Below are 27,434 nucleotides of genomic sequence, written 5' to 3'. Positions count from 1 at the left end.
GCGGGGAAGGGCGCAGAGTGGAAGGCGCCGTCCGGAGGCAAGATGTCGCCCGCAGCCTCAGCCGGAGGGGCGGAGCGCTACGGCGGCGCCGCGGGGTCAGCGCGGTTGGCGGGAGCGGGAAGCGTTAGAGCGCGCCTGGCGCCGAGCAGCCGCTGAGGGGACGCCGCCCGCCGCCATGCACGTCGTCAAGCGCGGTAAGGGGGGGCTCGGCGGGGCCGGGGCGTCCCTCGGTACCGAGCGGGGGGCAGGGGGTTCGTTCCTCTTCTCTGGGGGGGGTCCCCGAGCATGGCAACGAGCGGGGGGGGGCGGTGGGATCGCTCCCTCTGCTTTGGGGGGTCCCTCTCATGGCGCTGATGGGAGGGGACGGGATCCCTCTGCTTTGGGGGTCCCTCTCATGGCACTGGTGGGAGGGGACGGGACCCCTCTGCTTTGGGGGTCCCTCTCATGGCGCTAATGGGAGAGGACGGGACCCCCTCTGCTTTGGGGGTCCCTCTCATGGCGCTGGTGGGAGGGGACGGGACCCCTCTGCTTTGGGGGTCCCTCTCATGGCGCTAATGGGAGGGGACGGGACCCGTCTGCTTTGGGGGGTCCCTCTCATGGCGCTGGTGTGAGGGGATGGGACCCCTCTGCTTTGGGGGTCCCTCTCATGGCGCCGGTGGGAGAGGATGAGACCCGTCTGTTTGGGGGTCCCTCTCCTGGCACCTAAAGTGAGCAGATGAGGACCCCCACTCTGTTCTGGGAGGGTCGCTCGTGGCACTGGGTGTGGAAGGATGGGATCTCCTCTGCTTTGGGGGCTGCTCGTATGGCACGGAGTGCGAGAGGACAGCACCCCTCTGTCGGTGCGTTGGGGACGGACCCCGGAGCCAGGGAGCTCCCCCCTTGGCACCAAGAGTGGGGGACGAGACCCCAGCCCGCCATGGCAGTGAGCTCTGGGCTCGGCCCCACGCTGTTGATCAAAGCAGAGGTGCAAGGGTAGCCTCCCTTCTCCTTGGGCCTGAACAGAGAACCACAGCGGGCTGTCCTTGGCCATTCCCACCCCAAGTTCCCCCAAAAGAGGGCTGGCTCCTCGCGTGAGGTGCTGCTGGGCAGGAGGATCCTGTGGTTAACTGGTTCTTTGCTGTAACGGGAGCTGCTGTAACCGTAACCTCTTCTCCGACAGATGGACGCCAAGAGCGTGTCATGTTTGACAAGATCACCTCGCGCATCCAGAAGCTCTGCTATGGGCTCAACGCCGACTTTGTCGATCCCGTGAGTCTGCCCTTTTTCCTGCTCTCCTGTTCTCTGCCCCATGTGGTGCTCTCTGCTAGGAGCCGGCAGCGGTGAGCCGGTGTTGCCCAGTTACTCTCCATGGCAAAAGCCAGGCGTGGTGGCCTGGGCAGGAACTCTTGGCAAATGCATTCCTAATGTGTGTCTTCTCATCGTTTGTGTTCTGAGGTTTTTTGGTTCTCAGATACAGAGTCTGAGACTGTGGGGGGGGAAGATCAGTTTACCTATTGTAAATTGCTTTTACCTCCAATGTTGTTGAAGCGATTGGCTTCTTGTGCTTAGAAAAAAGAGTTGTCTGTTGCTCAGACTCACCTATTTTTGGTTTTGTAGATTGCTCTCCGTTTCAATCTGCAAAGCTGGAGCAATGCTATATGGAAAGTAGCTCTTGATCCTCTCATAATAAATCAAGGTCTGACAGAGCCCCCCTGTCAGTATAATATCCCTGCTTTGTGTTTTGAGCTGCTTAGGATTTCGAGTGCATGTTCATCCTGTCCATACAAGCTTCTCCTTCCAAAGCTTGTGCAGAGCATGACTTCCTCATGGATCCGTTGATCTCCATGGGATTTTTATGCAGATATGCAGACCCAGTCTGTTCAGCTGGAGTTGCCAACTTAGTTTTTTCCCATCTCCAAGATCTAATGATCTGGTTTTATGTCTTAAATTGCATCACACAAAGTGTACTGACATGATCTCGGTGGCAGAGAGTTGATGGTGAGGACGGAAGCAGGATTCCCAGTCCTTCTGACTCTTGGTACCCCTGGCTTAATAACGAAGCCAATCTTATATGAAGCACTGCACTCTTATTTATTCTGCAGCAGTGTGTGACACCTCTCTTCCTGGAATTGAGTTTCTTCGTTTGGGCTTGGATCTTCCTGTGCCAGATGCTTCACAAGCCAATACTAAAAATCCCTAACCTAACGTGCTTACTTTCAGAGAGTAAGGTTGGAAAATTACTGGTTTTGTGAGCCTGTTGGCACTTCCAAAGTATTTGGACCACGTTAGACCAGACCTCTGTTCTCCAGCGCAGAATATGCTCTTTCTTGTCCTGGTCAGTGCTAAACGCTCGAGAGAAAAGCAGAAGATACTTTAGACATGGTAGGTGCAAAAGTCTTTTCCCACAAAAGGTCCCAGCTGGCAGGTGAAGATTGGGTTAAGCCATGAAGCAAAAGCCATTGTATCCCCTCCAGGCTGGAGGGTTTTTAATGAAATTATTTTAAGCATAGCACTTCCCTGTCTCATCAGGCATTTGTAAAGTCAAGCTTCGTTTGGAGTTCCAAAACTTCCGAGCAAGTACTGTTTGAATCTGACTTTTCCCTGTGAACTTGGCTGCTGCTCTGTTCTAGCCTTTAGGGAAGCGTCTGCGGAGAAGAAACTGTTTCTTCTGCGGAGAAGAAGATGATTCTGGACTGGCAGTTTCTGCTTTCTTCTCTCTTTCCTCACTCTCCCTTCTGCCCCAAAATTTCAGGAGTCAGTACTTCACCAGGAGCGTTTGATATTTTAATTGACTTTTCTGTTCAAACAGAGCGAATGGTACTGCTTATAGCATATCTTACATCCTACATGGTTGAAACATCAGGACTTTTTTTTTCCCCAACAGCAGGTAGCTAACCTCTGGAATTTTCCTTTTTCAGGCCCAGATCACCATGAAGGTGATTCAGGGGCTGTACAGTGGTGTCACGACGGTGGAACTGGATACGCTGGCTGCCGAAACAGCCGCCACCCTGACCACCAAGCACCCCGACTACGCTATCCTGGCAGCGAGGATCGCCGTGTCCAATTTGCACAAGGAAACTAAGAAAGTCTTCAGTGGTAGGTCTCTTCAGGGGCACTTGGGTAGCAATTAGTCAGAGAGGGAGCAGGAGTTTTAGAGGATATAAATATGGAAATCTCTTTCTTGAGCAGAAGTTAGTAAGTACCCAGGCTAACTGAAAATGCCATGGAGATGAAAAACATGAGTTCGAGGCATGTCACAAGGAAAATTAAATTGCCTGTCTTGTGAAAAGCATCTGGATAAATAGATTGATGAAAAATGTAACTGATTGAAATTAGCTTGCACCCACTTCTTCCCATTTGTTAAGTGTTATAAATTCTGTAGAAAAATGTTGTAAAAAAAGTGCATTTTCAAGGCTAACAGCTTAGTGATAGCACTGAGCAGGTAGAAGAAGAGTTGTATGTCCATAGAGCTGGCAGGGGTTATTTCAGCGGATGGGTAGTCCTGCCTGTAAATCCTTGAAAACAAAGGACAGGTGATGCATATCCAGGTGTGTGTGTGTCCTTCTTAAATCCCTTTCTGTTGTAGATGTGATGGATGATCTCTACAACTACGTAAACCCTCACAACGGGAAGCACTCACCAATGATCTGCAAAGAAACTCTGGACATAGTTTTGGCCAACAAAGACGTACGTAACATTTTTTCCACTTGAAGTTTTAAAAAATTCAGTGAACTAGTTCAGCTAATTTATTTTTCTCATTTTTAAGCAAGCCATGTCTGTTTTAGGACAAAAAGCCAATGGGGAAACTAGTGCAGGTGATAACTGCTCTGTTCTGGAGAGTTGAAAGGAGAGGATGTAGGAATTTCCTTCATGTGAGGATGTTTCTGTAGTAGAATCTGTTGTCTTGGATGCCCGCATAGCCGTGATCAGCACAACTAATTAATTTGAGAAGAAATACCTTCTGATGTAGCAATCTGTTTTGTGTGTGCAGCAGGGAGAGATGAGGTTTGGTTTCTGATTTCAGGTTGTTCCAGGTCCCCGTGTTCTTACCGGGAAGTCCCGTCGGTATTTTGATTCTGTCTTGTGTTTCTTGGTGTCTAGTGAAAGTTCAGTAAAACGTAGCCAGCAATTGTGCATTGTACTTGGAAAAAGGTGGTTGAAACTGTGCGTTTGTTTCAAGCTGAGGGCTCTTCCCTGCTTTATTCTCCCAATCTGATAGCTGTTTCATAGACCTCTGAGGCCAGAAGTGCCGAACAACGATAGCATTGTTACACCTTAACCGGAGCCACAAAAAAGCTGATTCAAAATGTAAATTTTTCTCTATTATTTCCTCTCAGCGCCTGAATTCTGCCATTATCTATGACAGAGACTTCTCCTACAACTATTTCGGATTTAAGGTAAAAAGCACATTACTCGTGAGAACCAAGACTGCTGTTTTGATAATGTTAAGACTGCTGAGCCTTTTGGGAAGGGTGGGAATGCTTGCAGAATCACTGGGTTTGGGCAAGGAGGGCACTGGAGTCGGTGGGACATTAGTGGGTTTGTGAAAAACAAAGCGTGCCTGCACAAAGCAGTTGTCTAACTGGATGGATCATGGACTTTCTGCTCAGCTTCGTCCTGTACCCTTGGCTGCTGGAATGTTTTAACTGTTGGGCTCAAACCGCTTCGCAGCAGATGGAACTGCATGTTTGAAAGCTTCCAGCTCATGCCATTCCTCAAGGAAATAATCTGATTCTTAATAAACCAAAAAAAAAAAAGGGATTTTTGTTTTTCCCCATTGTTCCGTGTAACAGTTTTTCTCAAGTGTGTCATCCCATGGATTTGACCTCTTCCACGCTGCAGGAACGTCTCCCCCACAACCAGTCCAGTCTGCTGTGCCCCCACCATCTGCTCCTCCTGCTTCCCTCATAACGTGCTGTTCCTTGCGGAATGGTTTCAGTGGGCTCTCTGGGGGGTTAGCCGGAGAGCCTTTCACTGTTAGTCAGTAGTTACCTAATATCCTATGCCATGATCAAGAGGAGGAGTGGAGAGCAGGATTGGTGCTGCTGTTGAGGCCTGGGATAAGGAGCATGAAGATGCTTGAATTTGGAGTTAACAGGAATTTTTGTTTTTTAACTGAAATCTGCATGTCTGCTAAAATACTTTCTCTCTTTTTAAAGACTCTAGAACGCTCCTACTTGCTGAAAATCAACTCAAAAGGTAAGAACTGTCTGCGTCAGCTGAAAGTATTATTTAAAAGCCAAGGCCAAGGCCCAGAGGAGGTGTTGAGAGTAGGCTACCTCAGAGCTTTCCATAAAGCATCCAGTGAAAGCACCGAGTGCTGCATCAAAAATTAGCAACACACTTGGAGTAAATGATGTGCAAATGATTTTCTCGGGCTGAGTCTGTGGTGGCAGGGGTATGCTTGCATGAAAACAGGTGGTTGGTGAAGAGCAGCGCTGTGGCAAGTGTACTTGGGTGCTCCAAATCCTGGACAGCTGTGCTTTCCCTGGCTGTTTTACGGACCCTCGTGCTTGGGAAGCTGCAGGTTATCTGGGATTTAGAAGATGGAGCAGTTCCTGTCCAGCTGATAACTTGTTCCATAATGCTAATGCCCTTTTAAATAAATTTCAGTTGGAAGAGCTACTGTGCTATCAGTGCCACTTATTGCAGGCCCTTAGTGTGAAAATGCTGGGACACCAGAAGGGTGGGAGATTAATTGTAATCGAATAAATCTGGAGAGCAATTAGATACTGGGTTGGATATTTGATTGGATTTTAACTGTTAATACAGGTGAGTTTTTACCCCATGAGAGCAGTTGAGTGTTGGAGCAGGTTGTTGAGAGGGGTCCCTGTCCTTGGGGTTTTTCAAAACCTGACTGGATGAAGTCCTGAGCACACTGGTCTGGTTCTCTGAGCTGACTCTTCTTTGAGAAGAAGATTGGACTCCTGAGGTTCCTGCCAGCCTGAATTATTCTGTGATTCTGTGAAAACTATGGCTCTCAAGTGGCCCATTGCACATAGAATCATAGAGTCATGGAATGGTTTGGGTTGGAAAGGACCTCAAAGACCATCCGGTTTCAACCCCCTTGCCATGGGCAGGGACACCTTCCACTACACCAGGTTGCCCAAAGCCTCATCCAGCCTGGCCTTGAACACTTCCAGGGATGGGGCAGCCACAACTTCTCTGGGCAACCTGTCCCCCACCTCAGAGGGAAGAATTTCTTCCTTATATCCAATCTAAATCTCCCCTCTTTCAGTTTAAAGCCACTTCCCCTTGTACTGTCACTACACACCCTTGTCCAAAGCCCCTCTCCAGCTTTCCTGTAGCCCCTTTAGGCACTGGAAGGTGCTGGAAGGTCTCCCCGGAGCCTTCTCTTCTCCAGGCTGAACAGCCCCAACTCTCCCAGCCTGTCTCCAGAGCAGAGGTGCTCCAGCCCTCGCATCATCTCTGTGGCCTCCTCTGGCCCCGCTCCAACAGCTCCATGTCCTTCTTGTGCTGGGGACCCCAGAGCTGAAGGCAGCACTGCAGGGGGGTCTCAGGAGAGCAGAGCAGAGGGGCAGAATCCCCTCCCTCGCCCTGCTGCCCACGCTGCTCTGGGTGCAGCCCAGGGCACGGCTGGCTTTCCATTGTTCGTAGCTTTTTGCTACGACCTCCACGTCTGTCTGTGCTAACTCTAGATGTCTTACTGACGTTCTTTTTCCCTCCTTGCTTTTTGTGTTTAGTTGCTGAGCGTCCCCAGCACATGTTGATGAGGGTGTCGGTGGGGATCCACAAAAACGACATCGACGCTGCGATCGAAACTTACAACCTGCTGTCGGAGAGGTGGTTTACCCACGCCTCCCCCACGTTGTTCAACGCGGGCACCAACCGGCCTCAGCTCTCCAGGTACCTCTGGCTTAAGTTTGCTTGATGCATAACTGGACAGAGAGAAAGTTTTGGAGATTTAGTCTGTCCAAATGAAATACTTTCACAGCTTCTAAGTCATAGCTGTGTTTCTGTGATTGTTTTGTGAAGTTTTGAGAAGCTGCTGTCAAATTTAACTTATCTCTGGTGTAGCCTTTGGGGAAAAATACACAGGTTTCTGTTAGCTTGTAAAGCTAATGGGAATGTTTACATGGCTGTATTTTATTTAAAAGTTATTTTTATGCATAGTCTTCTGCGGATTACAAAATGAATCCTGGTAATTGTTTTCTAAAACATGCCAAAAGTAGCAAGCATAAGTAATATGATTTCGGGAATGTTTTGCTTTGCTAGCACAGGTATCAGCAATACAACTGGTGCTCGTGATGTTTTCTAAAACTGTCCTTTATTGCACTTTGCAGCCAGTGGTTTTGCTTCCCTTTTTTACTTTGCACAGCGTGTTAAAGATTCAGCGTTTACCCTTGGTTTTCTGCAGCCCTGGTGAAATACTTCTTGGCTTTTTTTGTTTTAATCTTTGAATGCTGAAGCTATTTGTTTTCGTCAGTTGTTTCCTGCTGTGCATGAAGGATGACAGCATCGAGGGGATCTATGACACTCTCAAGCAGTGCGCCCTGATCTCCAAGTCTGCTGGTGGGATCGGCCTTGCTGTGAGCTGTATCCGAGCCACGGGCAGCTATATTGCTGGGGTAAGCGTGCAGATGGTGTTCCCAGCAGGGGTTAAACCTCCTGCTTTTGGGAAATGTCTCTGTTTCAGTTGCCAAATCAATGCTGCTTCTAGTGAGTCAGTTTAACACAGTGGTCAGTCTAGCTCAGTACTCCTTCCCTTTTCCATGTGCTCTAAGGCAAAAACGTTGCTTTTCCTTCGTGTTTTGGCTTCCTAATGGAAGTCCTTCCCAAAAGAGAATCTTATTCTGCTGTTTGATCAGACAATCCAACTTCTTTGTGTATTGGATGAGGCTTTGGGCAACCTGGTGTAGTGGAGGGTGTCCCTGCCCATGGCAGGGGGGTTGGAACTAGATGATCTTTGAGGTCCCTTCCAACCCAAACCATTCCATGACTCTATGATTGATTAGCAACTTAGGAATACACTCAGAGACTTGTGCATTAGTGCTTTTCCTTTTTGCATGTATAACTGCTTAAAATCATCCGTGGATGTGTTTGGCTGTTTTGTCACGGTGCGTGTAACCTCTGCAAGCCTTTGGATTACATAATGTAGAGGAAAGAAGTTAGAAGGTACGTTTTATTAACTCTGGGACCAGTAGCTGATATATAATTTTTGGCCATTTAAAAAAAAAGATGGAGGGGAAAGAGCTGCCAAATAATTGATTGGGACAAACAGTTCCTAGCTTTCAGTGTAAGAGTTCTGCAGACTGTTTTAAGACATGCAGAAAATGTAGGCCCATCTCTTCAGGTGGAGCTTTTCAGTATTGATGCTTTTCCTGTGCCTTTGCAGACAAATGGAAATTCCAATGGGCTTGTTCCAATGCTGAGGGTCTACAACAACACTGCCCGATACGTGGATCAAGGTGGAAACAAGGTACTGGCTTTCCATTAAATTAGGGTCAAGAAGGGAGCCTCGGGTCAGGGAAAGAGGCTCCACGTCTGTGAAAGATTGACCCAGTGACATCAGTGAGCTGACAAAGGGGTTGTAGATGACACATGATTAAAATAGGGCATTTTCTCCCCTTTGTGTTGGTATTCTGGTGTTCCTCCTTTGCTATGTGTTCTATCATGCAGGTGTATCTTTTGGTATATGTCTGCTGCATGATATGCATGTGTGGTATCAGGCTCCTGCTCTGGTTGTTAGTCACTCCTTGAGTGCCCTGCAGTGAATTCAGGTGTAAGGCTGTAGAAAGCTGCTTGGCTGGTATCCTTTCTTCGGCTGTCCTGCGCCTTGGATAGTGCAGAGGTCAATGGAGGCATGACTTAATGGGCAAATGTAAGATTTGTCAAGCTCCTGTTGACACAGAGGAAATGTATTTTTGGTACTAAATTTTTGTTGAGAAGCTGCAACATGGCCCAGTTCCCAAAAGTGAGAGCAGCAGTAACACAAAAGCATATTGAAGTTGCCTTAAGAAGAATATAAAACCAAGCTCCAGTTTATTCAGGGCGTTGCGTGCACTCAGGAGCAGCGCAGGGGATTGTATTCTCAAGGGAAGTTTGTTCTGACCTTGACTATACTTTATGTGTCAGAGACCTGGGGCGTTTGCCATCTACCTGGAGCCATGGCATTTGGACATCTTTGAGTTTCTTGACTTAAAGAAGAACACAGGGAAAGAAGAGCAGCGAGCCAGAGACCTTTTCTTTGCCCTCTGGATTCCTGATCTCTTCATGAAGCGAGTTGAAACCAACCAGGTGAGAAGCTCGATTGCTGCAGAATGTGTCTGTTGGTGGCGACACAGATGACCACCCCTGGGCTGGAGTTCACAAAGGGTTGCAGAGCCGTTCCTGGCAGCAAAGGAACTTCCTGAAAGGGCTCCTGCACCCCCAGTTGAGAACTAGGCTGTGCAGGTAGAGGATGGAGTTCTCCAACTGCAGTGGGATACTTTGCTTCAGTGCTTAATCTTGCAGCCCATGACTTATGTACTGCTACTATTACGCTAAATTTTTACTCTAGAATTTCCTTAAAGCATCAAAATCTTCTCAGTAAATTGATCTTCATATGACCACTTGCATTTGTTTTCAAGGGGTTCTATCTGAGAACTAGTCATTTCAAGACTAAAAATGCAATTTGGTCATACATGTTCATACGATTAATCTTTAAATAAATCTGATTAGTCTACTCGGCACCTTCCCCATGTCTGCTGGCAGAATTGGTTCCTAGTTTTTCAGGATGGGAAGTGTAGCTTGCACGTTCCTGCTTACAGCAGGATCTGCTAATGAAGTAAATGCTTTTAATGGACAGGATGCATAAAGATTTTCTCTGAATGTTTTTCCTTCTTACAGGACTGGTCCTTAATGTGTCCAAATGAGTGTCCTGGTCTAGATGAGGTTTGGGGAGAGGAATTTGAGAAGCTGTATGAAAGGTAAGAAAAGTCAAGAGCCTTTTTAGTAGTTGTCATCCCTTCACAGAACTGCCCGTGTGTGGTATCTGGGAGCCCAACCACACGCTTGTGGTCAGAGAGTTCCGTTATCAGACTGATAAAAGGATAAAGATCATAGAATCATAGAACCATAGACTGGTTTGGGTTGGAAGGGACCTCACAGACCATCCAGTTCCAACCCCCCTGCCATGGGCAGGGACACCTTCCACTACACCAAGTTGCCCAAAGCCCCATCCAACCTGGCCTTGAACACTGCCAGTGATGGGACAGCCACAGCTTCTCTGGGCAACCTGTGCCAGTGCCTCACCACCCTCAGAGGGAAGAATTTCTTCCTTAGATCCAATCTAAATCTCTCCTCTTTCAGTTTAAAGCCGTTGCCCCTTGTTGTATCACTACATGTCCTTGTAAAAAGTCCCTCTCCAACTTTCCTGTAGGGCCCCTTTAAGTACTGATGGGGAACATCTCCTTACTGCATGCTTCAAACCGTGACCTGCTCAAAATAGAACAATGCATGAATGATTGTTTTAGCTTGTTAGAGGGAAATTCTGGAGTGATGCCCGCTTAAAGCCGTTGGTGGCTTTGTTTTGAACTGGCTGTAGAGCATGTTGTAGTGGAGGATTTCTGTTTCCTGATGGACAAGGATAGTCATGATACCCTGCTGTTAAGACTCTCCTGGCTAGTTCAGAGTTTACACACTACAGCAGTGAAGGAGGTCTTGCCTGCCTGAAAACCTGATGTTGTGTTAAAAATGATTGTCTTCCACCATTATTTTTGGAGAGCCTGGGAGTGATTAAGCAGCATGTGCCCTGTTGCAGCTACGAGAAGCAAGGCCGTGTCCGCAGAGTGGTGAAGGCCCAGCAGCTCTGGTACGCGATCATCGAATCTCAGACGGAGACCGGCACGCCGTACATGCTCTACAAAGACTCCTGCAACAGGAAGAGCAATCAGCAGAACTTGGGGACCATCAAATGCAGCAATCTGTGTACAGAAATAGTGGAGTACACCAGCAAAGATGAGGTCGGTGGAGAACAGGAACTGGTAGCATGTAGGAAAGCCGTGACTGCTCCGGTTGAAGCTTTCTAGAATATGCCTGTTGGTTGGGGAAGGGGACAGGTAGCTAAGAAAATTCTGGGGGTGTTTTGGCTCAAACAACTCTTCCACTGACTCCGTGTGTGGGTTTCCCCTCCCTTCCAGCTCCTGTGGAGGATTTGGTGTACAACAAGGTACCCATCAAAGAGGAACCTCTGAAAGCTTGAGGGAGAAGTGAGCTCTTTGGCTTGCTGGTGGCTGACGTAGGCACCCCTTCGGCTGCTGGCGCAGTGAGACCACGCCTCTCCTGCCCACAGACTTACATTTCAGTATCAGTTCCCCCTGAGATCCCTGAGTGCTGCCCTAATCTTGGTACTCTGTGGATGTGCTGTGTTTGGACCGCAGCATTGCGAACAAAGGCGAAGGAGGGACGTGGAAGTGAGACAGCATGGAGCGTTTCTGGTGCAGTAAAGTTCTAGAGACTGTTGTAACTGAAAATACCAGTTTCTACTGCCTGAGCCATTCCAGTTATTCTTTAGCTCATGCTCTTTGGCATATTCACAAAATCCCAAGTAGTCTAGAAGAGGTGGAGCGTCATCTTGCCTGCCTGCACCGCGCAAGAAATCTTAGCTGACTGCTTTCAGTTCTCCTGGGTTTGGAAATAATGCTAGTGTTGGAAAATTACCAGGGAAATGCCCTAATATAGTTGGGATCTCGTTGAGATCAGCTGCTGGTTCTGGCAACACAAGACATGGTTAGTTTATGTAAGGATAACTTGCAGGCAATAGGGTTGCGCAGGCCAGAGAACAGAATTTTTATGGTGATATTGATATCTACTGAACCTTACTGAATCGTTGTGAACTTTTTTACAACTCATAAGAAAGCAAAGAAACAAGGGGTGCTTTTTTCCAGCTTTGTGGGTTGCTTAATTCTTTGTTTCCATAGGGTTTGGATAGAGAACATGCTCTGGAACAGAAATTGTGGGATTTTTTGCATGGAGTGGTGGCTGGCATGCCTGTTCTCACTGTGTTTTCTCCACAGGTTGCAGTTTGTAATTTGGCCTCTATAGCCCTGAATATGTACGTCACTTCAGAGCACACGTACGATTTCCAGAAGCTGGCTGAAGTCACTAAAGTCATTGTCCGAAACCTGAACAAAATCATCGATATCAACTACTACCCTGTGCCAGAGGTGAGCGCTGGGCTCAGCTGGGGTGTGGCTGAAGGCACGCTGAGAGTCTGCTGTTCCGTAGCAATCCCAGTTCAGACTGGGCAGAAGGAGTCAGTGAGGGATTTTTGTAAACTTGTTCTGGTTAATAGTTGGGAGTTCCATTAACTACCTGTTTGCAGATGTCACCCGTTGGTAGCAACTCGTTAAGCTTCGAGCCACAACGGTTCCGTAGCGAAGCAGTCGTAGGAAAAGCCTCCCCTTGAGATGGTTCTGCAGTTGGGATTTTTTCCTGCGTGTGGATTTCCTTGAGGCACAGAGCAGCACTAGGAACAGGGCAGGAAGTGGGACAGAGAGAAGGATCCTGGAAAGATCCCAAAAAGGTGTAACTCAGTCTTGTTGGTTTTATGTGTTTTTGGGACTGCTTTCTGGAAGGAAAGTGTAGAGAGGGTTGGTAATTGTAGAAGAGGAATGGGAGCAGGGTTTGCTGCCTTGCAAGAACATAGAACGGCAAGCAGTGCAGCTGGGTGGTGGAGCAGGAAATAAGCAAATACCTGGAGTGTGAAGTCAAACCTGATGAGGATCAAATTCTTCTAGCGTGTACAGCTCAAATGCATGAGTTTGAATGTCTTCACGGGCCTGTTTTTCAGAAAGTGCTTAGTGTTCACTTCTAAATTGAGGCTCCCTTTGTCAGGTTGAGCAATTCAAGTCAGTAGTCAATTCTAATGAACTTAGTGTGGGTCCTCAAATTCCCATCCCACCAAGCAGCAGCGGGGAACTGAGCAGAATTGACAGGTGGATTGTTGCAGCAGAGTGAATGGCCCATGAAAGCTAAGGCAGTGGTAGGGGTGAAAATTTCTCTCGGGGATCCTTTCTAACCCTGTTTGTTCGATGGTTCTGTGTAGTTCTGCTAAAGGTGATCTCTTCTCTTTGCCTGAATGCCCCGCAGGCTGAACGCTCCAACAGACGCCATCGGCCTATTGGCATTGGTGTGCAGGGCCTGGCAGATGCCTTCATCTTGATGAGGTATCCCTTTGAAAGCCCCGAGGCCCAGCGCTTGAACCAGCAGATTTTTGAGACCATTTACTACGGTGCTTTGGAAGCCAGCTGCGAGCTTGCCAAGGAGCAAGGACCCTACGAGACGTATGAGGGTTCTCCTGTCAGCAAAGGAGTAAGTACCAGGGACTGTCCTGAGCCAGGGCCAAAGCTCTGGAGAGCAGAAAACGTGGCTGTGCCTGGTGTTTGGTACGGAAAGAGATGTATGGCTGACACACCTTAGGCTGATAATATTGCAACAGGATGAACAGCGCGTGAGTTTTCCTCCATCGTTTGGCTTCTTACGTGCAGTAAGAAATGCAGAAGTTAAACTGAGGTGCAGAGAGCAGTCAAAGAAGTGCAAGACTCAGCCTGGGCAGGCCGTCCCCTTTAGCGCAGTTAAAACAGTGAGTGTTTGTGAGATTATGAGACAGGAGCTTCACCGAGACTGAATTGTAGAGAGCAGTTTGTAGGAATAACAGGTCGGTTTACAATGTGATTTATAGAACATGGAGAAAAGGTGATTCTTCCCCTCTACTCTGCCCTCGTGAGACCTCACCTGGAGTACTGCGTCCAGTTCTGGAGCCCCCAACATAAGAAGGACATGGACCAGTTGGAGAGGGTCCAGAGGAGGGCCACGAAGATGATAAGAGGGCTGGAGCACCTTTCCTATGAGGACAGGCTGAAAGAGTTGGGGCTGTTCAGCCTGGAGAAGAGGAGGCTCCAGGGTGACCTTCTAGCGGTCTTCCAGTACCTCAAGGGGGCCTACAGGAAAGATGGGGAGAGGCTGTTCAGGAGGGCCTGTTGTGATAGGACAAGGGGTAATGGTTTTAAAATAGAGGGAGGTAGATTCAGGTTGGATATTAGGAAAAAATTTTTTACCATGAGAGTTGTAGAACACTGGCACAGGTTGCCCAGAGAGGTGGTGGATGCTCCATCCCTGGAGACGTTCAAGGCCCGGTTGGATGAGGCCCTGAGCAACCTGATCTAGTTGGAGATATCCCTGTTCCTTGCAGGGGGGTTGGACTAGATGGCCTTCGAAGGTCCCTTCCAGCCCTGACCATTCTATGATTCTATGATTCTATGAAAAGAGCACCCTGTCTAATTTGGACTACACCTGTGTTGTTCAGATTCTGCAGTATGACATGTGGAATGTCACCCCGACTGATCTTTGGGACTGGAAGGCTTTGAAGGAGAAGATTGCCAAGTGAGTAGTCTTGCACGGTTTGTGTTAGGTGCAAACTGCATTCGGCGTGTTCTGACTGACTGAAAATGAAAGAGTGCAAGTGTAAAAACGGTCCTGTGCGTTTCCCTCCCACCCCAGTAGATCTTTCTTCAGAACTTTTCTGGATGGCTTGCTTCCATTTTTGTTCTTACAAGCCAGAGAGAGCCCACCCCTAGACTCTGATGTAGCTGAGCTCGTATTTCATCTTGGATGCATCAGCAGAATGGTTTGTGTTCCTGTTAAACAAACGTGGTGATGGGTGAGACGGAGTCAGCCGGCTTGGGAACTCTTTCCCCAGTGACATGGAGAAGCAGCTGAGCCTTGAACATCCTGAAGACAGGAATTGTTAAAGCACGAAGAGCCTCTAATGAAGGGACTAATTTTTAAATTTAGTAAATCTGTCTATTGTCTCGTGAATGCAGAGGTCTCGTGCTCTTCATGGGCTGCTCGTTTTGTTTTTGCCCGAGTGCTGTGGAGTTGTGGAGTGCCTGACGGATTTTTTTTTTTTTTTTTCTGTGCACCCTTTCTCATGACTAAATAATTTGGGAAAGCCTCTGGTTAAAGACAAAAATAGCGAAGACTTTAGGTGTGCTTCCATGTTGACCCACGTTCACAGTTCAGTGGAGCTTCCCTTTTTTACTGCAGGTAGTCTGAGGGTTTGCAGGTTGCCCTGAGAAGGTGAGACTTCTGCGTGCGTGAGCTGAGCGTTCCTCGTACTGCCCCTCTTAGCTCTTTGCAGACAGGATTTAAACTGTGCTATTCTTGGGTCTTCTTCTGTCTTGTCTCACTTGGTCGAAGCTTTCTAACTCTTGACTGTTGTTGCTAGGTACGGTGTGAGAAACAGCCTTCTCCTTTCTCCCATGCCAACTGCTTCTACTGCTCAGATCTTGGGCAACAACGAATCCATCGAGCCCTACACCAGCAACATCTACACACGCAGAGTCCTCTCAGGAGAGTTTCAGGTAAGCGAGGCAGCTGTGGGAAAGAGCTTTTCTCTTTTCCTGTCTTTGGTGACTTTCTGTGCTAAGAAAGGCAAGATGGAGGCCACACACCTGGTAACCCAGTTCAGTTAGGTGTTTATGTTGGAGGCCAAAAACACCAAGGGAACATCTCGCCTCTACTATGTGCTGTAGTAGTAGCTTTCCATATTCAGTCATGGTGGAATATGGAAAATGGTAAAGAACTGCTGCTTTTCTCTGGAAAACAAACCTTTGAGGTCTCAAGATGGCCTGCAGGAATACTTGCTGAATGAGTGATGATTAGTGCGATTGCTGAAGGGACGTGCGTGCTATGGGAAGAGTTAACCGAGACAACAGTGCTGCTTTGCACAGCCCTGAGGAAAGAGCTGTGTGTAAAGCACTGGAAAAAGCTGAAGAGGTCGTGTAAAAGCTTTGCAGATCCGGAGGGGTCTGTCATTTAGGAGAGAGTATGAACCAGTTTGAGTTCTGGAGGCTGGAGTTAGCAAAGAGCTTGGTGTGAGACAAGGGGAATATCTAACTGTTACAGAGGTCTGGTCTGTCCTACATCTCCTCTGGGCTGTCCCATCACAGATTTTAGGGAAAGCACTCCCAGTTCCTCCTGGCTGCACGATCAAATCAGACGCATGTGGCGAGGTCAGAACAGGTTTGTTAACCTGCTGCACTGTGTAGGTCAGGTGCAGGGTTGCTGGACAGGTGTCCCCAGACAGTCCCAGCAAGCAAACATTGCTGTTTTTTCCTCCCAGCTAAACAGCTTGCACCTGTTTTGTTCCTTCCCCTTCTGACCCCAGTCTTGATCATTGTTTATGCCCCTACTTAGTCCTTTGGGTTGTGGTCAGTGGCCCTGGTGAGTAAAGATCTCTCCCTTTCATATCTTTTGGCATTCCTCATGCAGGGGAGTTCCATACACTCCCCTATCACATTTATGATGTCCAGTAACTTCTTCCATTACTGTCCAACGAGTTTAGCCCCTGGTTGGTGTCAGCTGGGTGTTGCAGACAGCCTTCTTGGCAACCTGGTGTAGTGGAGGGTGTCCCTGCCCATGACAGGGGGGTTGGAACTGGATGACCTTTGAGGTGTCTTCCAACCCAAACCCTTCCATGATTCTGTGTTCCGCAGAGACCAGCAGCATCTCACCTTGGTTACCCTGTTGTTTTAACCTCCAGCCTGGTCTGGCCATCAAGGCTGACTGAAGAGTGAAAGTTTGTCAGTGCTGTACAAGGTCTCATTTAACCCTTTAAAAACCCGTGCATGTTGGGGTGGACTTGCCTCCTCTAGGAAGGTGTATCCGTGCCATAAGGCAGGGCGTATGGCTTAGCAGGACAGATGGTGCTTTTGTCCTTTGGTCTTTGCCCCTTACAGGTTGTGAATCCGCACTTGTTGAAAGATCTCACAGAGAGGGGCCTGTGGAATGAGGAGATGAAAAACCAAATCATTGCCCACAACGGCTCTATCCAGGTACGTGTGGAAAACCGGGGAGAATGGCGCAGGGATTCCTCCTTGTCTGGGAAGTGCTGGCTGGGGGGCTGGTTTGCCACAGAGTGCTTTTGAGGTCTGCTGTGTCCGAGTGGCTCAGCCAGCCTGGGGAGGGAAAGCTGCAGTGTGGAGTATTTCCATTAGAAAGATGAGGGAACGTCTGATCTCCGTGGTAATTTATTCCTGCTGGAGCCTTCCGTGTCGTAGAGAAGCCCAATGGAAATGTGCTACTGATTACTGCTAGAACAAACACTACTTTATGCAGATTCTGCAAATGTTTGGAATCCCATCATCATAAAGATTATAAAGAGGTAATCCCATAGTAGGGAGGAGGCTTGAGACAGGAGCTGAGTGTGTGGCATCCCGATCCATAAGTCACACGTGGAACAGTCTCTGTGGGATGAATCATTTACGCTGTGGAGTTTGAAATGCTGCTGTGAGCGTTGTGCTCGGAGTTTGTGCTAACGAAGTGCGTCCCTCCTGCCCTGAATTTTAGGGCAGGTTCTAGCTGCTGGATTGCTTTTGGTAAGACCTCCCAGCTGTTAGTACAGAGCAGGAACGCTCTGTTTGCAAGCAGCTTTTTCTCTCAAATTGCCCGGAATGAGCTGTCCTGTTTCAGCAGCTGAGGTTTCTTTGTGCTCGGGTGCTTTCGGACACAGAGCGCTCGGATTCAGCTGCAAAGAGCCTTGGTTCTAGTCGGGATTGCTGAAGTCGCAGCGATCGGCGAAGAATTTGATTTTATAAACATGAACATTTGGGCAACCGCTGGTTACACTGCGTCAAAAAACTCTTCCTGTTGGTTTTAGAATATACCCGAGATTCCCGATGACTTGAAGCAACTCTACAAGACAGTGTGGGAGATCTCCCAGAAAACTGTCCTCAAGATGGCAGCAGACAGAGGAGCTTTCATTGACCAGAGCCAGTCTCTCAACATCCACATCGCGGAGCCCAACTACGGCAAACTCACCAGCATGCACTTCTACGGGTGGAAGCAGGTATCTGGGAGGGGTGGGGTGGGCTGGGGGCTCGTTCTAACAGAGAGCAAGTGGGGGCTGATAAGTGCTGTCATGGAAAATCGGTCTCACTGATTCTTAGAAGGGCGAACGGTCGTTTCCTTCCAAGAATCCAGTGTTACCAGTGGAACGTCTCTCTGGAGGATAGAGCTGTGGGTGCTTGTAGCGTCACCTCCATCAATCCTGACTACTGGACATCACTGCGAGGCTGGTGCAGTGGTGTGGACTGGAGGAGGCTGGCCTCAGCAGCTCGCGGTTTGGCTCTGTTGCTTGCCTGACCTCCAGCTGATCCCAGCTCTTAGACTCCTGCTTTTGCTCTGCAGGGTCTGAAGACTGGCATGTACTATCTGAGGACAAAACCAGCTGCTAACCCCATCCAGTTCACCTTGAACAAGGAGAAACTCAGAGAGCGGGAGAAGGCCTCCAAGGAGGAGGAGGAGAAGGAGAGGAATAAAGCAGCCATGGTATGCTCCCTGGAGAACCGGGATGAGTGTATGATGTGTGGCTCCTAACGGATCCACCCTGCAGTGCCAGCAAAGCCGTTCCACCTGGCTGGAGTCCTTCTGAGATAGAAGCATCTAGTATAACTTCAAGATGCAGAGGCTTGCTGGCACTGTGGCCGGAGGGGTGATCACAGTAGTGTATTGTAGCTTCCCCATCCGACTGAGCGTTGGTGCACAGGTATGAGTAGGATGCAAAAGAAGTTTGTGTATTGCTTTAGTAGCTGGGCTTCCTGAAAACTTGAGTGCTCTCGTGTGGTCTGACGTTGAACCCTGTAGGCAGGGCTTTTCCTGAACAGACAGGGAAAGCGCTAAGGCCAGTTACCTTAAAGATCTGTTCTGGGGGCTTCAGATGACTCTTTTAGTTTACAAAAGGCTGTTACTCATGTCTGCAGAGAAAGAAGTGCAACTGGCTGGTGTCTTTTCCTTAGCTGAGGTAAGACAGCAGGAGAACACCCCTAGGCCGGGTGTGTTGGACACTTACTGTGTGTCTGTCATGGCAAAGGAGCGATTTGTGTGAAGCTCAGAAAGCTGGAGTGCGTGCACATCTGCCGGTGAGACCCTCTCCCACCACTTCTTACTCTCCTTGTCCCCTCCTCTTCCTTTTCCAAAAGTTTTTTAAAGGTGCAGACTGGTGGTGGGTCCGTTGTTACCTGGAGAGTTTGTCTTCTCCATCCAGCCTGACAGGGCAGAGCATTGCACTTGGTCCGTGTTCCTTTTCAGTTGTGACCAGGCACTGGCAGAACTGCTGCAGTGTGTGTTACTCTGTGTTAAAAACCTACTCTAATTACCAGTTGGTTTACTGGTAATGGGCTTCCATGCTGTCCTTGGCCGGAAAGCTGCCTTAAGTGCACACATCATCTTTTTTTCTGCGAGTTGCATCTATCCACCCCAGCTAGTTACCTGATCTTTTAAAAATAATGCATTTTTACTGATCCGTGTACTTAACTCCCTGCTCTAATGTGATGGGGCTTCGTCATCCAGTTCTTAAATATTTATTGAATTCATGTACAATACAACTGATCCTTTAATCCAGCCAAACTCAATAAAATGTGGAATGTCAAAGGAATGAGCAGTGGTATCTTGGGAACTCTTTTTTTTGATTAAAAGTGAATTGCAGCAGCTGGAGGCCAGGGCCTTGTTTGTGCTCCCTGCACCTCCTGCACACAGTTCCTCCCAGAGAACTCTCTAAGGCTCCTGCGGAACGAGGCTGTGAGCGGAGCCCTGGATCTGCTGGGGCAGCCGTGCGTGACTCCGCAGGGTGTCTGGTTCTTTGTGTCGTTTGGAAGATTTGGGCTAAGGGTAAAGACGAGGAAGGGGCTGAAGTAAGGCCAAGCCTGTGTTCCCATAACGTGGGAAGGAGGCGTGCCGGGTTCATGGGCAAATCTGGGACTACGCTAGAGGGAAGGCTTGAACTCTTGGGTCTTGTTTTTTAGTCCAGCACTTGCCCTATATCTTCTGCTGATTTCTCTTATAAGGCATGGAATCATGGAATGGTTTGGGTTGGAAGGGACCTCAAAGATCATCTAGTTCCAACCCCCCTGCCATGGGCAGGGACACCTTCCACTACACCAGGTTGCCCAAAGCCCCATCCAACCTGGCCTTGAACACTGCCAGGGATGGGGCAGCCACAGCTTCTCTGGGTGACCTGTGCCAGTGCCTCAGCACCCTCAGAGGGAAGAATTTTTTCCTTAGATCCCATTGCAATCACCCCTCTTCCAGTTTAAAGCCATCACCCCGTGTCCTGACACTCCACACCCTTGTCCAAAGCCCCTCTCCAGCTTTCCTGTAGCCCCTTTAGGCACTGGAAGGTGCTGGAAGGTCTCCCTGGAGCCTTCTCTTCTCCAGGCTGAACAGTCCCAACTCTCCCAGCCTGTCTCCAGAGCAGAGGTGCTCCAGCCCTCGCATCATCTCCGTGGCCTCCTCTGGCCCCGCTCCAACAGCTCCATGTCCTCCTTGTGTTGGGGACTCCAGAGCTGAACACAGCACTGCAGGGTGGGGGTCTCTGCACATACCTTGGGAAGTGGTGCTCTCTGCGTCCAAAGGAAGAGTGTTGGGTCTAGTCACCGCTCCTGGCAGCTGGGCCACCCGAGGAATTCCATCAGAAAGATTGTGAGGGGACAGAGCCTTTTGACTACAAAAATACTCTTCTGAGCGAGTTTCAGAAAGTTCAGAAGTTGCAAGGGCAGGAGCGGGGCTGCTGGGGAAGTGGAATCCCTCTTGCAGAACATGCTACCCTCACCTGCTGGTGGAGCAGAGCGAGTTTAGTGAGAACTGAAAACGATGTGCCAGGGCTGTCAACAGGTACGTGGGAAGGTCTGGGCTGGAGGCAAAACTCTGCTGGGGAGCGGCGGTTCAGACTGCAGGGGGGGTTTAGTGAGGTTACGGAGAGCCTTGTGCCCGTCCGTTCACACTCGTCTGCTGGAGAGCGTCAGTGGGATGGATGGATGGATGGATGGATGGATGGATTCCTTTCCCCTCTGCTGCTCCTCCTGCCCTTTGGTGCTGACCCCTTTGCTGTCGCGACGGCAGAGCGCGGACGGGGCTGTCGGGACTGCGGCTGCTTGGCTGCTGTCTGGCCTGGCGTGGGATCCCGTGCAGCCAAGGGCTGCCCAAAGCTGAGATGTCTTCTGCAGCCAGGCCAGCAGTAAGCTGAGTCGAATAAGCCTTTGTTTCTCGGGCATCGCAGGGACAGTTTTTGGGGTTGGGTGAAACTGGATAACGCACCGTTAATGTGTCGCTGTGTAAACAGGAACAGCTCCCCGGGGCTCCTGCAGTGCAGGCTCTCCCTGTTCTTGCAGTTTGCTTTTGCTGCTGCCGCTCTTAGAGGCACTCCTGAACACGAGTGCTGTTGAAATCGGCGCTCCTGCCTCATCTGGCCTCCTGGGGAAGAGTGAAGAGGGTTTACGCTTCCTGCGAGACGGCGACGAGAGGCGGCTGGCGCGGAGCTGGAGTGGGGCACGAGAGCTGTGCTGAATGCCGATGCTCCTTTGGCGGGGTGGGGGGGAGCCCTGGGAGCCACTGGTCTCCCTCCTGCACGCAGGTCATCCTTAACCCCTGCCCTGGCCTGGCCTTCGGGCTGCCTCCTGCTGCTTGCACTGTTCCAACAAACACTTCTTTAAACACCAGCCAGATATTCCTGTTCCCGTTTCCTTAATCCCCCAAGTGCTGCCACCAGCCAGGGAAATGCTCTGCCGTTGCTTGAGTGGGGTCAGTTTTCCTCAGTTCCTGTTCTGAAGTAGGTTTCAGCATCTCCCCACTCGACAGCAAGGTGCTGCTGCTCTCCAGGAAATAGCTCCGAGCTACAAAGAGGGGGGAAAAAATGGAGAAAAAAAAAAAAAAAAAGGATTTAGTTGCTAGAGACCCAGATGGTGGCGACTCGGCTGCGTGTGGTTCCTGGAGCAGGGGGAGAGTGAGGGAAGCTCATGGGTTCATGGTGGTGATGTGCTGAGTGCGGGCTGACCGGTGGGATCCGTGGGAGATGCTGAGCAAAGAGAGAGGCTGAGACCCTTCCCCTCAGCCCCGTGCGCTCCACAGCCAGCGGCCACCAGCGCCCGCTGCCCCGCTGTCCTCTTAGAGCCGAAGCGGAGGTGGTGAGACCAGCCACGCGTGGCTGCGAGGCAGGGCTCAGAGCTTGCCCCTGTGGAGCCACGGTCCGTGTCTGCGGAGAGGCAGCCTGGAAGAGCCGCGTGCGTCTTGCTGGTAACGGGACGCTGCAACCAAAAGGTTAAAATTCCCGTGGGTCAGACCAGAAGCCAGCCTGGAGGACAGCGAGGACAGCAGCTGCCTGGAAGAAGCAGCCTGGGCTGCACTCCTGGCCACTGTCTGACAGCCCTTGAGTGTGCAAGCAGCCCTCCCTGCTCCCAGCTGGATCCCGAATGTGGCACCAGAGCCGGGCACGTTCTTCCTCAGGTTGGCATGAATCTGATCTTCATGCAGCCTTCGGCCACGGTCCAGCCCCTCCTCGGGACGGTGGGAGTTGTCCCATCTCTGGCTGTGCGGGACACGTTCGTGGGAGGTGTGGGCTTGAGCTTCATGGCGACACCAGGACCTGCCACCTCCACGGTGGTTTCCGTGAGCCTCCAGCCCTGGGACCCTGTCCTGCAAGCAAGGACAGCGTCGGCGCTTCTCTGCGGTGCTGGGTCTGCCGTGGCTGCCCCTGAGCTCTTGATTTAGCAAAGTCCGGGCCTGTGCAGAGCTTCCTCGGCGAGGAACTTCCTCGGGAGCTTTGTTTCTGGGACTTGATCCGTTTTAAGCTCAGGAGGGTGCAGGTTTGCAGCTGAGTTGTGCTGCTTCAAGAGCCATCCGGCCGTCGTTGGTGCTGCCGCCCCGGCGCTGGCGCAGCTGCGATCCGGCCGTGCTGCGTGTCAGCCCCGGCAGGAATCGCTTCCATTGCTGCGGACCGTGCTGCCTCGCAGCTGCTGGTGCCAGCTGGTGGGAGGTGGTGGGCACCAGCTGAGGAGCGGACCAGCCTTCCGAAACAGCAGGAGCCTGGGCTGGCGTCAGCTGATTCGGAGGCTGCAGGCATGGCCCTGGCCGGCGTCGTGCGTAAGGGTCGGTGCCAGCGCAGCGAGCACGGGTCACACCTATCCCAGGCTGCTGCCCTCACCACCCACCGTTCCTCTTCCAGGGTGTCGCTGTTCTCTCCAGCCACCTTCCGCAGACAGACTCCAGCGTTCGTATTTTTAACCCTGACTTCTTTACCGCTCCGCCTGGAGAGACCTCCTCAGGTTTTTCTCCCTTAAGCTGGTAACTTTCAGCATTTTCTTTATTTCTCTGCTGTTGCCAACACAGGATCTCTAACGTGTTGTAGCTTTAACTCGTTCCTTGGTCAATTACCCCAGAGTTACAAAACTCTGCTCAGTAAATTAACTTTTCCAGTTTTCAAGATGTATCCAGGGCATCATCCTGCCTGGTCCTGTACCACAGCTGCCACGGGGTGCCCTGCTCTGTGGCGTTCAGCTGCGAGAGGTGGTCGGCTGGAGGTAAAGCTGGTGGGGTATCCGGGCCACGGGGTGCCATCCCCGACAGTCACAGGGAGACCTGTATGTGCTTCCTGAACGTGGCATGTGCCATCTGAAAGCTGCCTTTCTCCGGATGATTCTCATCCTCCCTACTTTCACTGGCAGGCTGATCCCAGGCTGCCTGTCGTAGCCAGCCCGCATCCAAAAGGAGAACGTTTTATCCCTGGCAGACTTATTCATGCTTCCCCCACCCAGGTGCTCACTTCAGGTGCGTGTTTTGTCCCACAGCTTTTGGTTCCTGTCTCCGGGACGCGATCCCGTGCCGTGCCGTGTTACTCCGGAGCGCCAAGCTCCGCCGCGGGTGCAGACGCCGTGCACGCTGCCCGTGTGCCGTGCGCGCTGCTTGGCGACGGTGGGCGCGTGCCGGCGGTGAGCGGTGTGTGCCATCCCGCTCCCGCAGCCGCGGTCGGTCCGTGCCCGCGCGCTCGTGGCAGAACCGCTCGCTGCCGAGCCGCAGCACGGCGTGGCCGCGGGAACGTGTGCTGGGAGCCAGGACCGGGTGATTTCTGAGCGCTGCTCGTCGAAGCTCCGGCAAGGGGTGCTCCGTGCCTTCCTCGCTTCCGGTGGCTTATTGCTGTCACCCAGAGTTCCCCTAGTGCCCGGCTGAATTAGCGATGCTGCAAACTGAGCTCCTCATCCTTCCGTTGGCGGTCACGGAGAGAAGCAAATCCCCGCTCCGTAGAAAAGCCTTTTGCCCGCTGACAACAGCGGTGGGTTTACCCCTCCCGGCTCCGTTTGTTCCAGAAAACAAACCCAGTCTCTTCTCACGTGTCACTGCTTTCTCATGGATCCAGTTCGTATGGATTCTTCCCACCTCTGGGTGCCCAAGGCCTCGGTGCCCGAGCCCCGGTGTGGTCCTGAGACCAAGGCCGGGATCGAGCAGAGCTGAGCGATGCCCGTGCCGTGTGTGCGACACTTCGGAATGGGACGGGTCTTTGCTGGTCCCGGCACTATTCCCGGCTCACCGGGGCTATGCTCTGCCCTCCGTGCCAGCCCGCCGCTCGCCCGGGGGCTGCTCCCTTTGGCAGCCACGCTCTGGTTTTCCTCCGCAGTGGGGAACTTCCCGCGGGTTTTGGCTGTTTCACGTGTTGAGCTCGGGCTCTGCCCCGTTGCCAGGGTCGCTTGAAATCCCGTCCCGTTCCTGGGGGGAGCGCAGCCCTCCGCGCTGGCTCCCGGCCCCGCTTTTGGGTTGTTGTGGCTCGGCACGGGAAGGCTGTAGGAGCTCCGACTCCGAGCCGTAAGAGCTCTGACTTTTTTTTCCTTTTTGCCTGTGTGTGTTGGAGCTGATGCTACTTAATTTATGGCAGCAAAGCACAACCGAGGTTCTCAACTCTGCAGCCGCAATGCAGCAGGAGAACGAGCTCATCGTTCCCTCTAAGGCTCCTTCCTATCTGTCTTCCTCTTTTAACAATTACAATTTCCTTGCTGTAGAAAGCGTCCTCTGAACTTTTCGTAGACACTGTTGAGGAAGATCAGATGGCAAATACAGAGAAGTTCTCACAGTCTCCCCCCGTCTCTGCCCAGAGCTCATTTGTGCTCCATAAAAAATGAGGCATTTATGCTGGGGGAAGATGCCAATTCCCTGGAGTTCTTGCCTTGCCTGAGATTTTTTTTTTTTTCCCCACCAGCGCTGAAGTCAAGCTCAGTAACAAGCATAAAGCATCGCTATGCGGCCATTTCTGTTTAATATTCATTTTGCAGCTCACCCAGCTCCCGCTCTCCGTCGCTTCCCGTGCAGCCCTGGTCCCCACGGCGCAGCAGTACCACGCAGGTGTGGAGGCATCTCACTTCTCATGAGTTCCTAGCAGGAACCAAAGGGTGGAGGGCTCGTAAGAGCTGTTAGGAGGCTGAGTGGGAGAGCTGGGGGAGGAGGGGGACAAACAGCAGCCGTGGGCACAGGGTCCTTTCTTTGGGGTGTTGCTGGGATCTTTGTGAATATCTCAGCAAATCCTGGTTGCCGTGTAAATGAAATCGTAGTCGTAAAAGGTGTCTGAACTGCTTCAACATCTGAGAGAGACATTAAAGCTTTCTCTCCAGCCTCCAGTGCATCCCAGAGTCCCAGTCCAGCGGCCTGAGGCAGTGGGAAGAGAGCACCTCGCCGGAGGCTGGGAGCGCGGCTGGCTCAGCCCTCGCCCAGAGCTTTGCTGCTGTGGAAGGACAGAGGAGGGAACGGGGGGCATTTGCCAGCTTTGAATCCAGGACTTGCAGAAAATAGGACTGGAGGGAACCTGGAGAGACCAACTAGTCCGTTCCCTCCCCAAGGCAGGATCGTCTCGCCCCGAGCAGTTTCAGGTGGGGGCGAACCTGACCTGATCCGAAATCCTCCGGCGATGCGGGTTCCCCAGGCACAGCACCCAAAGACTGGCTTACTGGCAGGAAGCTTTTCCCAAAGCCAAAGCTAAACCTCCCTTGGCATTGGTGAGCAGAGGCTTGTTGTTGAGGAGCCCGTGGGCTCCTCGCTGCCTCCGCAGGGATCTCAGGACACGCTGCCTGCTCGCCCTGGTCAGTGCCCTGTGAAGGAGAGGGTTGAGGGTGGGTGGGTGGAAGGAACAGCTGGCACTCAGCAAGTCGTGCGGGTGCTGTGAGCCTGCCTGGCCGGTGTGGTGCATGATGGAGAAGGCAAGGCAGGAGGCAGGAGGAAGAAATTTTTTACACTGAGGGTGGTGAAACACTGGGCCAGGTTGGCCCAGGGAGGTGTCGATGCCCCATCCCTGGAAACGCTCAAGGTCAGGTTGGATGGGGCTCTGAGCAACCTATAGAATCATAGAATGGTTTAGGTTGGAAGGGACCTTAAAGATCTTCCAACCCCCCTGCCATGGGCAGGGACACCCTCCACTACACCAGGTTGCCCAAAGCCCATCCAACCTGGCCTTGAACACTGCCAGGGATGGGGCAGCCACAGCTTCTCTGGGCAACCTGTGCCAGTGCCTCAGCACCCTCAGAGGGAAGGAATTTCTTCCTTAGATCCCATCGAAATCTCCCCTCTTCAGTTTAAAGCCATTGCCCTTGTGTCCTGTCACTCCACACCCTTGTCCAAAGCCCCTCTCCAGCTTTCCTGTAGCCCCTTTAGGCACTGGAAGGTGCTGGAAGGTCTCCCCGGAGCCTTCTCTTCTCCAGGCTGAACAGCCCCAACTCTCCCAGCCTGTCTCCAGAGCAGAGGTGCTCCAGCCCTCGCATCATCTCCGTGGCCTCCTCTGGCCCCGCTCCAGCAGCTCCATGTCCTTCTTGTGTTGGGGACCCCCGAGCTGAAGGCAGCACTGCAGGGGGGTCTCAGGAGAGCAGAGCAGAGGGGCAGAATCCCCTCCCTCGCCCTGCTGCCCACGCTGCTCTGGGTGCAGCCCAGGACACGGTTGGCTTTCTGGGCTGCCAGCACACGGTACATATAGTCCCTCCTCAAGTTAGCCCCTGGTCTGGAAGGGCCTTCACAAACAAGGGAGGTCAGTCTTGCTGGCCTCTCACACGCTTGGGTCAACTGGCGAGATCTCCAGCAGGGACAACTGGGAAAAGGCAGGTTATTTTAATTACAACATGGAGTGTTAACTAGGACTGAGCACTGGGACAGAGAAGAGCTACGGGACGCAGCATCCAAAGCCCAGGGTTCCCAGATGCTGTGCTACAGCTGCCAGGCTGGTTGCAGGGAGCTTTTTCTAGACCGTGTCCTCTTGTCCTCATGGTCTGTGAAGGAATCCTGTGGTTTGACAGCCCTGGATCCGTCATCTTAAACTGGTGTGCTACAGGTAGCGATGACTGTTAGGTGCTCAGAGAGGCAATTTGAGTGTGAAGGTGTGTGTGGCTGGTCCAGAGAAGCTGGAAATTGCAGGTTTGGGCACATACAGTCTCTTTTTAATGCTTTCTTTTTCCTTTGACTTGCCCTGGTAATTAACTCTTGTCGCGTGTCATCAGACTCTTCTCCTGCCTGACAGAGGGTATTCAGAGCTCCATTTCCATGGTGACGTGCAGGATGTGGTGTGTCTGCACAGAGAGGTGTTATCTCCACTTGCTTGTGGCTGCTGCCTTAAAGGGCATTGACACAAAACCTCTTTTTTCAGGAGTTTTAGGAGG

At 51.2% G+C, this 27,434-nt stretch overlaps 1 protein-coding gene across 1 annotated transcript; it reads left to right on the top strand.

Annotated features, from left to right (window-relative positions):
- The first annotated feature begins 147 nt into the window (after nucleotides 1–147).
- On the top strand, nucleotides 148–19,408 carry RRM1 (ribonucleotide reductase catalytic subunit M1). Its single transcript, XM_086630624.1, has 19 exons — nucleotides 148–194; nucleotides 1,160–1,248; nucleotides 2,898–3,075; nucleotides 3,566–3,666; nucleotides 4,317–4,376; nucleotides 5,139–5,178; nucleotides 6,684–6,846; nucleotides 7,427–7,568; nucleotides 8,336–8,419; nucleotides 9,076–9,237; nucleotides 9,829–9,908; nucleotides 10,742–10,943; nucleotides 11,997–12,146; nucleotides 13,072–13,293; nucleotides 14,288–14,364; nucleotides 15,209–15,344; nucleotides 16,722–16,817; nucleotides 17,642–17,830; nucleotides 18,172–19,408. Exons 1-19 carry the CDS (start codon nucleotides 176–178, stop codon nucleotides 18,358–18,360), a joined length of 2,379 nt encoding a protein of 792 aa, XP_086486750.1. The 5' UTR covers nucleotides 148–175; the 3' UTR covers nucleotides 18,361–19,408.
- Nucleotides 19,409–27,434: the final 8,026 nt, after the last annotated feature.

This window comes from Tauraco erythrolophus, unplaced genomic scaffold (genome assembly GCF_009769465.1).
Source record: "Tauraco erythrolophus isolate bTauEry1 unplaced genomic scaffold, bTauEry1.pri scaffold_45_arrow_ctg1, whole genome shotgun sequence".
NCBI classification, from domain to species: Eukaryota; Metazoa; Chordata; class Aves; order Musophagiformes; family Musophagidae; genus Tauraco; species Tauraco erythrolophus.
The sequence above is the reverse complement of the archived record's forward strand: the minus strand, read 5'-3'. Positions and strand labels throughout refer to the sequence as shown.

Bases quoted from the DNA above. Each gene is read 5' to 3' on its own strand.
- RRM1 (XM_086630624.1), top strand. The intron at 7,569-8,335 runs GTAAGCGTGCAG...GTGCCTTTGCAG, and splicing joins CGGGCAGCTATATTGCTGGG to ACAAATGGAAATTCCAATGG. The intron at 15,345-16,721 runs GTAAGCGAGGCA...TGCCCCTTACAG, and splicing joins TCCTCTCAGGAGAGTTTCAG to GTTGTGAATCCGCACTTGTT.